The following is a 13,561-nucleotide window of genomic DNA, read 5'->3' as shown; positions in this document are numbered from 1 at the left end:
AAAGTCAGGTGCGAAATCCGGCTCCCGTAGGAGTCCGGACGGAGCTTACCAGCAGTTGAAGTTGGTGACGGAGCCCGGCTCCCGTAGGAGTCCGGGCGGAGTCTTTCTGCAGTTGAAGTCGGGGACGGTGCCCGGCTCCCGTAGGAGTCCGGGCGGAGTCTTCCTTGTGGTTGAAGCTGGGGACGGAGTCCGGCTCCCGTAGGAGTCTGGGTGGAGTCTTCTTGCAGTTGAAGTCGGGTACGGAGCCCAGCTCCCGTAGGAGTCCGGGTGGAGTCTTCCTACTGAAAACTTTGACTGAGGATATTTTATACCCAATAGTATCAATATATAAAATGGAGGATTGGTACTGTCGTAATTTCAAATATAGAGAGATGCCGGTAATTTGATATAAAATATAGGATGGTTTTTTTTTTTTTTTGGAAACACGAAAGAAGAAATTATCTGCACTTCGTGGTCCTCTTTCACACTCAAGGAAAGCTCAAAACTGGTTCCAGCAGTCTCTTTTGGAATTTGCCTCCGCGTGTAGGCCAATCACAACCCCTACCGTAGCTGATGTCACGACGTGACATTGAGCCGCGTGTTCTACGATATCTCTTCCGCCATCCCATTGCCAAGCCCTTGATTTGCCGACTAAACCCAGAGAATCTTCCACCGTCAATCGGGCCCCAAAGGACGGCAGGCCATGGAAATAAGAATTTGAGATTACGAGAATGAGGTAACAAGTCACCGGTTTGGTTTGACATTGTGTATGTAATTGTAGGATAGACGTAGTGGCGTTTTGGACTTTTGACTTCTTCATCAGAGAAAAAAAAAACTTTCGACTTGATTACGTGTTACTATATCTGTTGTTCATGCATATTCCGAGGGGAATGGGCCGCTGTGGGAAGGAAGAGATGGGGCTCGAGGGGATGCGAAGGAATTAGCTCGCAGAGGAGGATAAGGGAATTCTGAATCTGGTCAGGATTTGAATAGTATTCATGCTCACTTTCCAGCTTTACTTTCCCATGGCTTCCATTTCCTTTCTTTTCTAGCGTCGTTTTTGCCTTTTTTTTTTTTTTCAACTCAAATCAAGAGTGGAGGCTGTGGCCGGTCCCTTTGGAATGGTAACTTGCCTTAAAGGATCGAAAATTTTGACTAAATTTAGCAACCGTACAGCTAATACTTCCCATTCCGTTTCACACTCATCACCTTCCCTTGTCGTCCTTGATATGTCCTGATCGCTCCCCTTTGCATTCATATGTTCATGTAGGGAGAGCAGCAGGGAAAAGTTGTGTACTCTCCGATTCTGCTTCGCCGTTGGTGATCCTTTGAAGGGTGAGCCGAAAAAAACCTCCTCCCTCTTACTTTATGGCATGCAACTCTTGCGCTCTAGCTTAAATTTTTTTTTTTAATGTTATTTTATTTGTGTGTGTGTGGTTGCATTTACATTAGAAACTTTCGTTCTGGTTTTCTGTTTAAGAATTTTACAGTCCTCTCTCTTGATTTGGGAATAGAACCCCTTTGTCATGGTTCCTCAAGATAATTATTCATCAGAGCGTTTTGTTCTCTAATAATTATTCGAGGGACTAAAATATTTGGATGTCGCTTCTTGTCCCCTCTTCTTGCTTCCTTGTTCATCTTTTGCTGCGATCATGATGCTCCTTTTTCCCATTATTTTATTTTATTATGTTCCGGATGGCTCATTGAATATTATATGATTACGGAGATGAGATTTTTTTGGTTTAATAATAATAGTTTTAAGCACAGCCCATTGCTCCTCTGCCTGACTTCTCCGTCCACCCCTCGGTCTCCCTTGGACTTTGCTACCGTCGTGACTGACCCCCTCCGCTGCGGTGCGGCACTCCCGTGGATGGCGTCCATCGCAGGATAGACGGCCATCAAATAACCGCAGGATGTAGTGCGTCCGTGGATGACGTCCATTACAGGATGGACGGGTCTAGTTCACATCCACACTTCCCACTCGGGAGAGGGACCAAATCCCCCAGATGTCGTGGCATCATCGTGGCCACTACGCCAATTTGGTCACAGCATACGGCACGTTCGAGTGTTTTAGCCCCCGTCAGTTTATTTTGGACGGCCTTTTTTTGTTACAGAGACGGGCTTTGGGCGCTCCGAAAGCCAGGGCCCCCCGGGCCAACGAGATACTAGGGCTTCCTTCTTACGATGGTTGGCCAATCCATCTTCGCTAGGTCGCCTAGGCATATTGACATCTCGATGTTCGGCAGGTTGACGATTCCCTCCGGAGTCATAATCCTGCAGGGAATTGAGTTGTATTCCTTGACAAATTAGAATATATAGTTACAACTACCCTTTTTCTAGGATTCGCGGAATCCACGAGTCCTCTCCTCGAGTAGCGGATTTCTGTGCCTGCCTTTTCGCATCACTATGCACGCCTTTAAAAACGGAGTCGTTAGTGGGAACAAAGTGGTCCCAGCCCTTCCCCGCATTCTACTTGTGAAAGAACAAGAAAATCTTCCCTTCTTCACTCCGGATTCTTATATATCCATGAGATCCATCGTAATATATTAGCGTGTATCTGCAGAGATTGAATCTGATCTAAACTTCTTTCTTAATTTCTTCAGGGGAGGTACGACAAAAACTTAATTCTATCTTCGTTGAATGTCGCTTGGTATATTTTGTTTAGTGTTATTTATCTTCGTCTTGCGTCGATTATTGCTTGCTTGGATATCTTGATTCTTTTTTTTGAAGAAGGTGGTCAACGTTTTCTCATATGATAATTCCTTCTTTGTTCGTTTTGGTTTTTAGTAAAATTAAAAAGCTTGGGCTGTGTATGATCTGTGATTGTTTGAACATTACTGATAAAAATATGGAGTCTAGCCTGCGTCTCTACATGATTCGCAAACTTTGAACACATCTATAGACCTAACTCTTACTATAATCTTATGAAGTTTCCATTATTTTGATTACCAGCTGCTGCAATAGGTTTTTTCTTTTTAAAAAAAGCGTTCGGCGGTTCAACCCCTCTGATTTAGGCCGGCAATTTAAATAATAATTTGTCGTGTGGTCTTCCATCAAAGCAGTATACGTGCTGTTCTCGGTTCAAAGGATGTAGATAGGCGCCTTGTCATGTAGAGAAAATTAGTTGCTTTCATTTTATGTATTCAGCGGCAAGCAAAAAAAATAGAGTTTCTTGGAAAATCTCTTGGAGTAATTCAGTCTTGCCGGCGACTAAAAATTTTTTGTTCCTGGAGTTACATCCTTCTGCTCGGTATGTATGGATCTGTCTTCATTGTTTCAGAACTTTTGCTTGTGATTTTTAATACACGCATAAGCAACATAGGTTCCTCATGAAATTAGTCAAGTAAGGTGGGTAAGCCTTGTTACAGTTATATGATTGCACAATTCTAAATATCAACAATTCAGAAATTACTGAAATAATGCCTTTGTTAACAATCACTTTAGTATTGATTTTCTGTATATCTGAAGTTTTCTTTGCATCATCATATGCATGTACCAGTCTACTAGAAGATGATGCGAACTGATGCTTCATAATTGAGAATGTAGCAAATATGCTTTTCGCATTTGGAAACCCTCAACTGTTAGCCACATGACTCATTACAATTCCTAGAATTTTGGAATCCTCAGTGACAAAACGGTTGAGACACCAAATAGATTTTTTTTTTTTTTTTTTTTTTTGACTGGAAAAGGAGACAGCCAGCTGCTACCCCCAATTTTATTTGGGGGAATCAGATATTTAAAAATAGAGAGAAGAACAGAAGAATGTACGGGGGAAGAAGGAAAAGAAAGAAAAGAGTTACAAGGCCGGAGTCAAAGAAACTAAATTCCTCCAATGTTGCTGGTGTTTCTTCCCTGTTTTTCCGGTACATAAACAGTCCCAGCCATGGATGTCTGAATAGCCTTAAAATGAATAAATGGATCGGTTTCTTCAAAGAAAAATTCTCTCATTCCTTTATCTCCATATCTCCTACAAGCACCTGCAAGAAGCCGATCACCTGCTCTTCCACCCAATCTTTGTGGAATTTTGGCTCTCCATTGTGTCCATAATTCATGAAGGTTCGCCTGCCAGCCCCTTAAGTTCAACTGGGTTTTGCTGGTGGACCAAATGCTTTTAGAGAATGGACACCTTACGAATAAGTGATTAACTGACTCTGTGCTATTACCGCATAAAAACATCCAATATTAGCAGTCCCACCCTTCTTTGCTGAAATTTTGCCTGTGTGGAGATTATTCCTTTGTGCAAGCTGCAGAAAAACTCTAATTTTCTCTGACAACAGAGTTGTTGTTTCTGTTATATTTGCTCAAGTGTTTATGGCACTTTTGGTAGTTCCTTGATATATCACACTATGTTAATCTTCTTTGTTTTTGTTATGCAACCGTGAAGATTTTAATGCAATTTCCATGCAAGCTTACTTGGTTCTTTACCACTGACATCATCAATGCTGAAATAGTGAGAAAAACCACTCTAGGTAATATCTGAACTGCCAAAACCATGAGGGAAGCAGCTGAAGACAAGTACACAAAAGATGGGACGACAGATCTTCGTGGAAACCCTGCTGTGAAGAAGGATACTGGGAATTGGAGGGCGTGCCCCTACATTCTTGGTATATCTTAAGTTCTTGTGCCATGTACCATAAAGATAACTTATTTTTAGTTCCTTTTCTCTTTCACATCATCATCTAAATACCAAGGTTTTTTTAACTGCTCTGCAGCAAATGAATGCTGTGAAAGATTGGCATATTATGGGATGAGCACCAATCTGGTAAACTACATGAAGGAGCGTCTCAACCAAGGGAATACTACAGCATCAAATAATGTCACTAACTGGTCAGGCACGTGCTATATTATGCCTTTGCTCGGGGCCTTTTTAGCTGATGCCTACCTTGGACGATATTGGACGATTGCCAGTTTCATGATGGTTTATATCAGTGTAAGAAAGCAGAAGAACACTCCTCTATTCTATTCTTAACTCCAACCCCGAAGCATAAACACTGATCTTCTACCTTGATTACAGGGTTTGACATTATTGACTATGACAGCATCTGTCAAAGGGCTGAAACCTTCTTGTGATCATGATGTCTGCGACCCAACAAATTCTCAGACTGCAGTGGTCTTTGTAGCGCTTTATCTCATTGCATTAGGTACTGGAGGAATCAAGCCCTGTGTCTCTTCTTTTGGGGCTGACCAATTTGATGAATCAGATGAATCTGAGAAGAAAAGAAAGAGCTCCTTTTTCAATTGGTTCTACTTTTCAATCAACATTGGGGCCCTGGTTGCTTCCTCTGTGCTGGTCTGGATACAAGACAATGTAGGATGGGGCTGGGGCTTTGGAATCCCAGCGGTGGTAATGGCTATTGCGGTTGCGAGCTTCTTCGTGGGCACAGCATTATACAGACACCAGAAACCTGGAGGAAGCCCCCTTACACGCATTGCCCAGGTTGTTGTGGCATCATTTAGGAAATCTGGAGTGAAGGTGCCTGCTGACAAATCTTTACTGTATGAGATTTCAGAGAAGGAATCTGTGATACAAGGGAGCCGTAAGCTCGAGCACACAGAAAAGTTTAAGTAAGTTTACTGAAACTCTTACCTAATATGCATTTCTTACATCTTATGCAGCTAGCGACATTTACAATTGCTGTAGCCATTTATATCAAGAAAAAAAAAAAAAACAATTGCTGTAGCCATCCTTTTGACTTAGGATCCCTCGTATCTTTTTGGGTTTGGCTTTGTGAATTCTTCTTGGCACTCCTTCCAATTAAGGGTTGCTTCCTTTATCAAGGCAATCTTCAATTGTTTCTTATAAGTAAAATCCATTTTTTTCCCTGTAGGCTTTGACTTTTCAAATCGTTTGTTGTAAGTAAATTCATTTACTTATTGCACATAAATCTTTCTTTCTTTTCTGAGGTAGTTGGACAGCTGGTTGACATTAGACCCTTCAAAATGCATTTTTGATGACTGATTGAATGATGAAAGCACAGTTATTACTTGCCTAATTTCTTGGTTATGAGTTGGGTCATAATTGCATTTCTATTTAACGATGCATAGATTGTGCTTATTTGGGGTAGTATCACATTTGGTCTTTTGACTTTGATGACCCATGTATTTTATGTGAGACTAGGTTAAAAATCATTTTCTGCATCGATCATCATATCAAAGCCACGCATGGATGTTTTATTGTTTTGTTGTCTGGACACTTTAGTTTGACAATTTGAAAAAGAAAATTGAAAAAGAAACTTAGTAAGATATACTTTGCATTTTTAAATTGAAAGAAACAATATTTCTGAATTGTTGACTTCTTACCAAGTTATAATTCAGAGAGCAAGGAGTATATATGAGAATACAACTGATGCAAGTGCTTTTCATCATGCCAGCATTGTTTTGCCTGGAAGTTTTAGAATGTAATTTTCTGACTGAGAAACCAGTTTAGAATGGAAATATATCTGCTTATTGATTGGAAACAATGCCTTGTGTGCGAAACCTGTTGAAACTTGGCCCATGTTTGAGCTGATTTAAGAAAATACTTTACACATGCTCAACATGCACCTTGTAATGAATTCTTGCTCATATGTTCTGCTCAGATTCCTTGACAAGGCAGCTGTGGCGACTCAAGATGACAAGATGAAGGATCCAGTGGACCCATGGAGGCTCTGCACGGTCACTCAGGTGGAGGAGCTCAAGAGCGTAGTGCGAATTCTTCCTATATGGGCCAGTGGCATCATTTTTTCTACGGTCTATAGCCAGATGAGCACCATGTTTGTTCTCCAAGGCGATACTCTAGATCCCCACATGGGTCCCCATTTCAAGATCCCACCTGCTTCACTCTCCATCTTTGACACCATTAGTGTTATCGTATGGGTTCCAATCTATGATCGCATTATAGTCCCAGTGGCTCGCAAGCTCACCGGTCATGATCGGGGCTTTACTCAGCTGACACGGATGGGCATTGGCCTGGTCATCTCCATATTTTCCATGTTGGCTGCTGGGATTCTAGAGGTGGTCAGACTCCGCATTATAGCAAGGAATAATTTATATGACTATGATGGTTCTTTGCCCATGTCTATATTCTGGCAGGTCCCTCAGTACTTCATCATTGGGGCAGCGGAGGTGTTCACCTTTATCGGACAGTTGGAGTTCTTCTATGATCAGGCACCTGATGCCATGAGGAGCTTGTTATCTGCACTCTCGCTTACCACTGTGGCTCTTGGTAACTACTTGAGCACCCTGCTTGTTACGATCGTCACACACGTTACCACCAAGAATGGGAAGCTTGGATGGATTCCTGATAATCTTAACCGGGGCCACCTTGATTACTTCTTCTGGCTGCTGGCGGGGCTCAGCCTTCTGAACTTTGTGGTCTACCTTTGGATCGCCAAGTGGTACACTTATAAGAAGACAGCAGATACTGACTTTGAATCACAGTAATTATTGAAGATTTATGCACATTAATTGGCCTTAGGAGACATGCAAATTTGGGCTAATGTGTGGTAAAGAGGTCTCTGCTTCATTTCTAGTTGCATTTAGTTCTTTGGATTCGATGTTCCATGTGCTTGTAAATTGGTCAAGAAAGCTGCTTGCAGTTAGTTATATCTTTATGTGCAACTCTCTTGATATGGATTATCCTCATTGGTTTGTCATAATAATATGTACATGTCAGAATTGATCGGAAAAAAAGGCCTGTGTGCTTTGAAGCAATCAATGATATGATTGAAATAACTCCATGGTTATTTATCTTCTAATTCAAAGGGCCCATTACTAGATTCCTTATTTGTTGCCTGGTGAAATGTATTTTTCGAGAGTGGCCTAATGTGATGTTCTTGATAGACACGGTGCTGGATTACTTGATAAACAACTACTCGGCTGTGGCTACATCAATGACTCAGCATCAGTTGGATGATTCCAGCCCAGAATGACAGATACTGTGATATTGACTAGAAAACTTTAATAGACGAGGAAACAGAATGGTCTTAATGTGCAGGAAATTACAAACATTCTGGTTCACTCAATTTTACAACAAAAAAAAAAAAAAAAACTTGCAAATGCGGAGAACTCCGTGCAAAGCTTACACCGAAATTTGGATGTTGGGCGTCCAAAAATGAGTGAATATTCATTTCATTTAGCGAGCAGATTCCGCTATAGTAAGACCTCCCAGCGCATCAAGTGGTTTTTGAGGAGCCCATGGATGAGGACAATACTATGGGAACATCATCCAGTAGACAAAACAAAACAATGGCCAAAAAAAGTCAAGGATTTGACATGCAAACATTATTTTCCCATTTTCGATGCCCAAGATTTATTTAAACAACGGGGCAAAATGGTAACGTGAAGTTACACTCCACTCTTTTTAAATAAAACTAAAAGGCAACGGATAACGTTTGACATCCAGACATGAGAGGTCGAGATCCCCACTGTTATGGAGTGAAATATCTTCCTCTCGCCACCTCTTCTCCCTCCTCCGCAGCACAGTCGTGTCCACAGAATTATACAGAGAGCAAAAGAATTTCCTCCTCTGCAGCACATAGAAGATATGAACACTCTTAAGGCCATCCAAACATCCTTCCCTCTACCAAACCAATCTTTTGCTCATGGGAAAAAAACAGCCAGCAGGCAGAGATTGATCCTCTGTCTCTGCAGCTCCAAAGAAGCTGGATCTGGCTCCTCTTCCCCATCTGAAGGAGACAAGCGAAAGCAGGAATTGCTTGCACGAATTGCCATGCTCCAAGCCCAAAAGGTTCGCCTCACCGACTTCCTCGATGAGCGTTCTGCATTTCTGACTCAGTTCGCAGAGGATGCCAATGCCGAGTTGGACAAAATCGGCGAGAATGCACTGAAAGAACTCGACGAAGCCAGTGCCAGGGTATGCTCATAACTTAATCTGAAGCTTTTTCCTTCCAAAGCACATGACTCCAAACAACAATGGTTTTTCTGATGTAGCAGATCATGGAGAACCTGGAGAATCGGATGCAGGCTTTTGAAGAAACTGCAGAAAATAGCAGGCAGGAGATTGAAAAGAATGAGAGGATCTTGGAGGAATTTGAGGACAAGATCGAGCGGGACCGAAATGAAGGCCTATTCTTCAAGAACCTGAGGGAAAAGGCACCTCGAGGGAAAGCAGAAGCTATGTCGGAACGACAAAAGATCAGAGAAGTCACAAAGGAGAGTGCAGGATCAAAGATTCGGAGGAATGTTTACCTTGTGCTCATGTCATTGCTGCTTGTCACCATAGGAAATGCTATTCTCACTACTCCTGAGGTGGAATGGAGGAAAATTGCAGCATTGGGCTTGATATTTTTTGGCCTGCTCGCTCAGTTTATTTACGAGCAGAGCCTGTCGTCAACAACGGAGAAAACAGATAAGAAAAATGAGTAAGGCATATAATAGTAGAATTCCCCTCCCCTTTTTGGCAAATAAAAGTCTTACTGAGTGCCATCCGTTCTGTATATTCTCAGGAATTTTTTTTTTTCTGTCTTTGTAAATAAAAGTTTTAGAAATCCTCTCCACTTTTATTTTTTCTCCCACAAATGGTGCACTAGCTTAAAAATTTCAGTTGGATTTGCTCCTAACCCGCCAGGTATATAATACAGCTTATAGATGTGTACTTCGAGCCCAACGGATATTTCCATTCAATATTAAAAATGTGTGCCTTCGTCAAAATATATGCACTGGCTATAAAACCTACGTGCATCCAGATCTGCTTAAACATGCAACTCAACTGTATCCACTGGTCCAGGGGCAAAAGCATCCAACGTTTTTAGAATTGGGTCCTTCCTGAAAATTAGGGAAAAAAGGAAGGAAAAGAAATGAATAGAACGAAAGAAAAAAATAAATAAATAAAAACTGTACCGGTCCCGAACTGCAAATAGAAAAAATAACGCAGCCTGTTTTTGCAAAATCCCCTAAATTCTATAATCAAACAGTCCTAAGAAGGAAAAAGACAAATAACCACTGCCAATTCTTGCAACTGGGGTTTGATGCACGCAAGCTAGCCTTGCTTTTGCTTCAAGATACAATTTTGGCAATATTCTCCATTGCCGGAATTGAGTAACTAAGATACCTGATGCTGTACATTTTGTATTCTTTATTCTCATCTTCACCTCATAAAAGTCAAATATGAAATAGCTAACAAAGAGTGTCAAGTAAAATATGTGCAAAATTTACTTATAGTAGTGGAGGATATGGTGCAAGGATAGAATTGCGTATCGAGCTACTTCAAGACCCCAGACAACCAGAGATAATCAGCCCTTTAGCAAATTCTTGCAGCCCTGTAGACCGTCGAACACAGTGTTCAACGGAGACTGAATGTGCAACATAACAGTTCAAGCCAGCAAATGCACAAAGAACAGGCACTTCTTAAGAGTTACATGCTGCATCAAACATGATTAGGCCTTTTTAAGATTCTGCTTTTAGATGTTGCATGCTATGTTTCAAACAGAGGTTAAGATGCAAATTATAGATTATTTCTGCTGCTTAAGCTTATGTCCTTTAGTTTATGATGGCTGAGTTTGATTGCTTCTGACAAATTAAAGGGATGATAAAGTTTACCAAAAAAAAAAAACACACATGGGCATTAAAGATCTGACAATGAGCTCCACAAAGAAGTGCTTCACACCTCAATTTTAACTAGCATGTCTACTGTGTTATTTGTTGACATGAAGGAGATGTATAAGAACCCTACCAAAAGAATAGTCCTAAGCTCTTAACTGAAACCAGTGAATCATCCAGAGTCCCCATGCCATTTACCTGTGGTCAGCCTATCATTCAACTACTTGGTTCTTTTACGACGATACCAACTCTGAGATTCTGAGCAGGTCAAATTCCCTACAGGCCTACTGATGACAACAAAGATCTCCACAGCAAATGAAATGATAGGAATACCTTGTACTAGAGAGAGAGAAGCGTAATGTTACTTATTTTGTCCTTTCATTTTAATCTAGCTTTTTCAAGACTTATTGTATCATCCAGCCAGCAAGCACACAGGCATATACACATGCACACAAGCATACAACACATACCAGCACCTCTACGCTCCTTCCCACACACGCAGCAAAATAGTACTCATATCACTAGTAAAAGCTAGATAATACATCCTAAGGAACAAAACAGATGAAAATAAGCCCAAGAACAATATGACCAAGTAGCATCAACAAACTTAAGGACGAACATCAATTTGTGCAGCAAACTCATAACATGAGAAATTGCTATGTTCCACAAAAAATGGACAGCAAGTTAACAAGCAAAGCCTTCAATATGAGCCCATTTTGATGGGCGATTTTGCAAAATAACTCCACAAAATGACATATAAGATTGCAAAGTAAACATACCATAGGTGCTTAAAAGGATATAATGCCCTTCAAATAATAAGTTATCTTCCTGGATCACATTATCAGCAATTTTCTATCATGAATCCCAGAGTATTCTAGCACAACATGCATGCAAAGAACATAATGCCACAATAAAATGTTTCTGCATGATAATACATGTAAAGGAAGGTGACCAATCAAATAAGGGTAATACCAAGTTAATGGATAGAAAGAGAGAAATATAACCTTGCAATAGATATTCGTAGCGATCATGTTGGAACAGGGCAGCTGCTGATGAATGCCTTAACTAGTATACAAAGGTAGTGGCAGTTGGAATAATGCCACAACGCAAGGCATCATCCAATAACTTGACTGTTTCGGATATCTTATTATAAGAGCAAAGAGCTTCAAACATTATGTCATAAGAAATGATATTTGGTTCCAATAAGTCCATCCATAAGCATGTTGCATCTCACTAGATTTTGAGTGCACCTTTTTCTGTTTCATCTCCAAGCAAACATGCAGGGCTTCTTCCACTTCCCCACAAAGCAAAGGGCATTGATGAGAATGTTGTGCATGATGACACCAGCTTGGAAGTTGGAAGCCACTGTCAAGAACTTGGCTCCAAATGTCAAGAGCAACATCAATCTTGTTATCTTGAGCAAGGCTGTCCATTAAAGAGCCGTATGTCACCATGTCAGGTTTGAAAACTTTTTCTATCATTTCTTTTGCAAAGCTAGAAGCCTCCTGGAACCTCACCACTTTACACTATCCATCTATATGTGCAAAGTATGTTATAATAGTAGGACTGCAACAACTGTTGACCATCTCTTGAAAACCTGGATGGTGTCAGAAATCTTAGATGCTTGATGGAAACCACTGATCGGTGCATTTTATGTATGTGAATTTGGTTGGCAGCCATGCTTAGCCATTTGATGACAAATGCAAATTGCTTCATCCAATCCCCCATCTTTGCACAATCTGTTAATCATGGTGGAATATGCAAAGATATCTAAGTTCTTCTCTCCATGTTATCATGCCTCCAAAATCCACAATGCTTTTTTGGTATAACCCTTTTTGCACAATTCAGGAATCAAAACACTGTAAGTCCCCGGGCCTGGACGGCATGCATGATCCCCTTGCAAGCTTTCCCAAAGAGAAACTTCTCCATCTGCTTTGTCATTCTCATGCAGTCCCCTGATCAGTGTGTTGTAACTGACAATGTTGCAATTCTATGCTTTCCCATCAATTCCCAGAGCTTCAACAACTCCTGCAGCCTCCCTGCTTTGTGGAACCCATTTAGCAGAGAGTAACATGTGACAGCCTTAATGACAAATCCTAGCTTGATCATCTCTGCATAGAAGGGTGAGGCCCCTCCACATTCGCTAACTTACACAGGCCATGAATAAGTGAACGAGCCCTTCCAATGGCCATTCCTCACCATCCAACTCCACATCTCCATCACCTCTAGAAACATGCCAATCTTGCACAAACCATTCAGCATGATAGCATTTGTGGCGACATTTGAACTGACTGTGCTGTCCCTCACCAGCCTCTCCAGGATCTCCATTCCCTTCAAGAACTCGCTTTTCTTCAAAACCCTCAACAATCAGAACATTATAGCTCAACACACCAGGCGTCACATTTTTATCGCACATTTCGTCGAACAATTTGAGGGCATTGTCCAGGTCGCTGTTTCTAAGCAGTACCGCAGGTGATGCAATCAGGCTCAAGGCCGCGACTTTGGATGGCTTCCAAGAATCCGACCACTGGATCGAGCTGCCTCCGTTAGCAGAGGCCTCGGATGAGAATGTTGTAGCTTTGGAGGTTGGAGAGACGCGCGCGTAGCTATGGAAGAAGGCGAAGAAGGACCCGGCCTGATCCCAGTGGCGTCCGTGGACGAAGGCGTCGAGGAGGGCGTTGTGGGAGCGAACGCCAGGCTTGCAGCGGAAGATGAAGGAAGGTGACCAGAAAGGGACGAGGGCGTGGTCGGGCATGAGGACGCGGAGAAGGCCTTGAGGAAGACGAGAGGTCGGTCTCGGAGAAGCGGTGGCGGGTGTGGAAGCGGAGAAGCCGGGGGAGGAGGGGCGGGGGGCGGACGAGGAGAGGCGGCGGAGGAGGAGGAAGAGGAGCGAAGGGGAGGCGCAGAAGGCGGGCGGCAAGGGAGTCGAGCTGGGAGAGGCGGTGATGGGATCCTTCTCGTCTTGGATGAGGTTGAGCAGAATGTGGAGCAGGGATGCCTTTCTTCTGCCGACATCTTTAACGTTTGTTTAAATGAGGAAGGC

General features: G+C 42.1%; 2 protein-coding genes and 1 pseudogene across 9 annotated transcripts; 2 read left to right on the top strand and 1 right to left on the bottom strand.

Annotated features, from left to right (window-relative positions):
• Positions 1-836: 836 nt before the first annotated feature.
• LOC105046276 (protein NRT1/ PTR FAMILY 8.1) lies at positions 837-7,715 on the top strand. Of its 8 annotated transcripts, none has more exons than XM_010924824.4 (6): positions 837-956; positions 1,250-1,314; positions 4,449-4,583; positions 4,692-4,909; positions 4,994-5,544; positions 6,558-7,715. In XM_010924824.4, exons 3-6 carry the CDS (start codon positions 4,472-4,474, stop codon positions 7,399-7,401), a joined length of 1,725 nt encoding a protein of 574 aa, XP_010923126.1. In that variant the 5' UTR covers positions 837-956; positions 1,250-1,314; positions 4,449-4,471; the 3' UTR covers positions 7,402-7,715. The 8 variants fall into 8 exon arrangements, with proteins under 8 accessions (XP_010923126.1, XP_010923125.1, XP_019706427.1 ...); XM_010924823.4 differs by having other exon boundaries at positions 4,431-4,583; XM_073258697.1 differs by lacking the exon at positions 837-956 and adding an exon at positions 1,085-1,103.
• Positions 7,716-8,006: 291 nt separating this feature from the next.
• On the top strand, positions 8,007-9,476 carry LOC105046277 (uncharacterized). The gene is made up of 2 exons (XM_010924829.4): positions 8,007-8,833; positions 8,914-9,476. Exons 1-2 carry the CDS (start codon positions 8,504-8,506, stop codon positions 9,343-9,345), a joined length of 762 nt encoding a protein of 253 aa, XP_010923131.1. The 5' UTR covers positions 8,007-8,503; the 3' UTR covers positions 9,346-9,476.
• Positions 9,477-9,546: 70 nt separating this feature from the next.
• LOC109505884 (uncharacterized) lies at positions 9,547-13,546 on the bottom strand (annotated as a pseudogene).
• Positions 13,547-13,561: the final 15 nt, after the last annotated feature.

Source organism: Elaeis guineensis, chromosome 5 (genome assembly GCF_000442705.2).
Source record: "Elaeis guineensis isolate ETL-2024a chromosome 5, EG11, whole genome shotgun sequence".
Taxonomy (NCBI): domain Eukaryota; kingdom Viridiplantae; phylum Streptophyta; class Magnoliopsida; order Arecales; family Arecaceae; genus Elaeis; species Elaeis guineensis.
Note: the sequence above shows the minus strand (reverse complement) of the source record. Positions and strands in the feature narration are given on the sequence as shown.

Bases quoted from the DNA above. Each gene is read 5' to 3' on its own strand.
- LOC105046277 (XM_010924829.4), top strand. From the start codon at position 8,504: ATGAACACTCTTAAGGCCATCCAAACATCCTTCCCTCTACCAAACCAA. The intron at 8,834-8,913 runs GTATGCTCATAA...CTGATGTAGCAG, and splicing joins TCGACGAAGCCAGTGCCAGG to ATCATGGAGAACCTGGAGAA.
- LOC105046276 (XM_010924824.4), top strand. From the start codon at position 4,472: ATGAGGGAAGCAGCTGAAGACAAGTACACAAAAGATGGGACGACAGAT. The intron at 4,584-4,691 runs GTATATCTTAAG...ACTGCTCTGCAG, and splicing joins GGCGTGCCCCTACATTCTTG to CAAATGAATGCTGTGAAAGA. The intron at 5,545-6,557 runs GTAAGTTTACTG...TGTTCTGCTCAG, and splicing joins GAGCACACAGAAAAGTTTAA to ATTCCTTGACAAGGCAGCTG.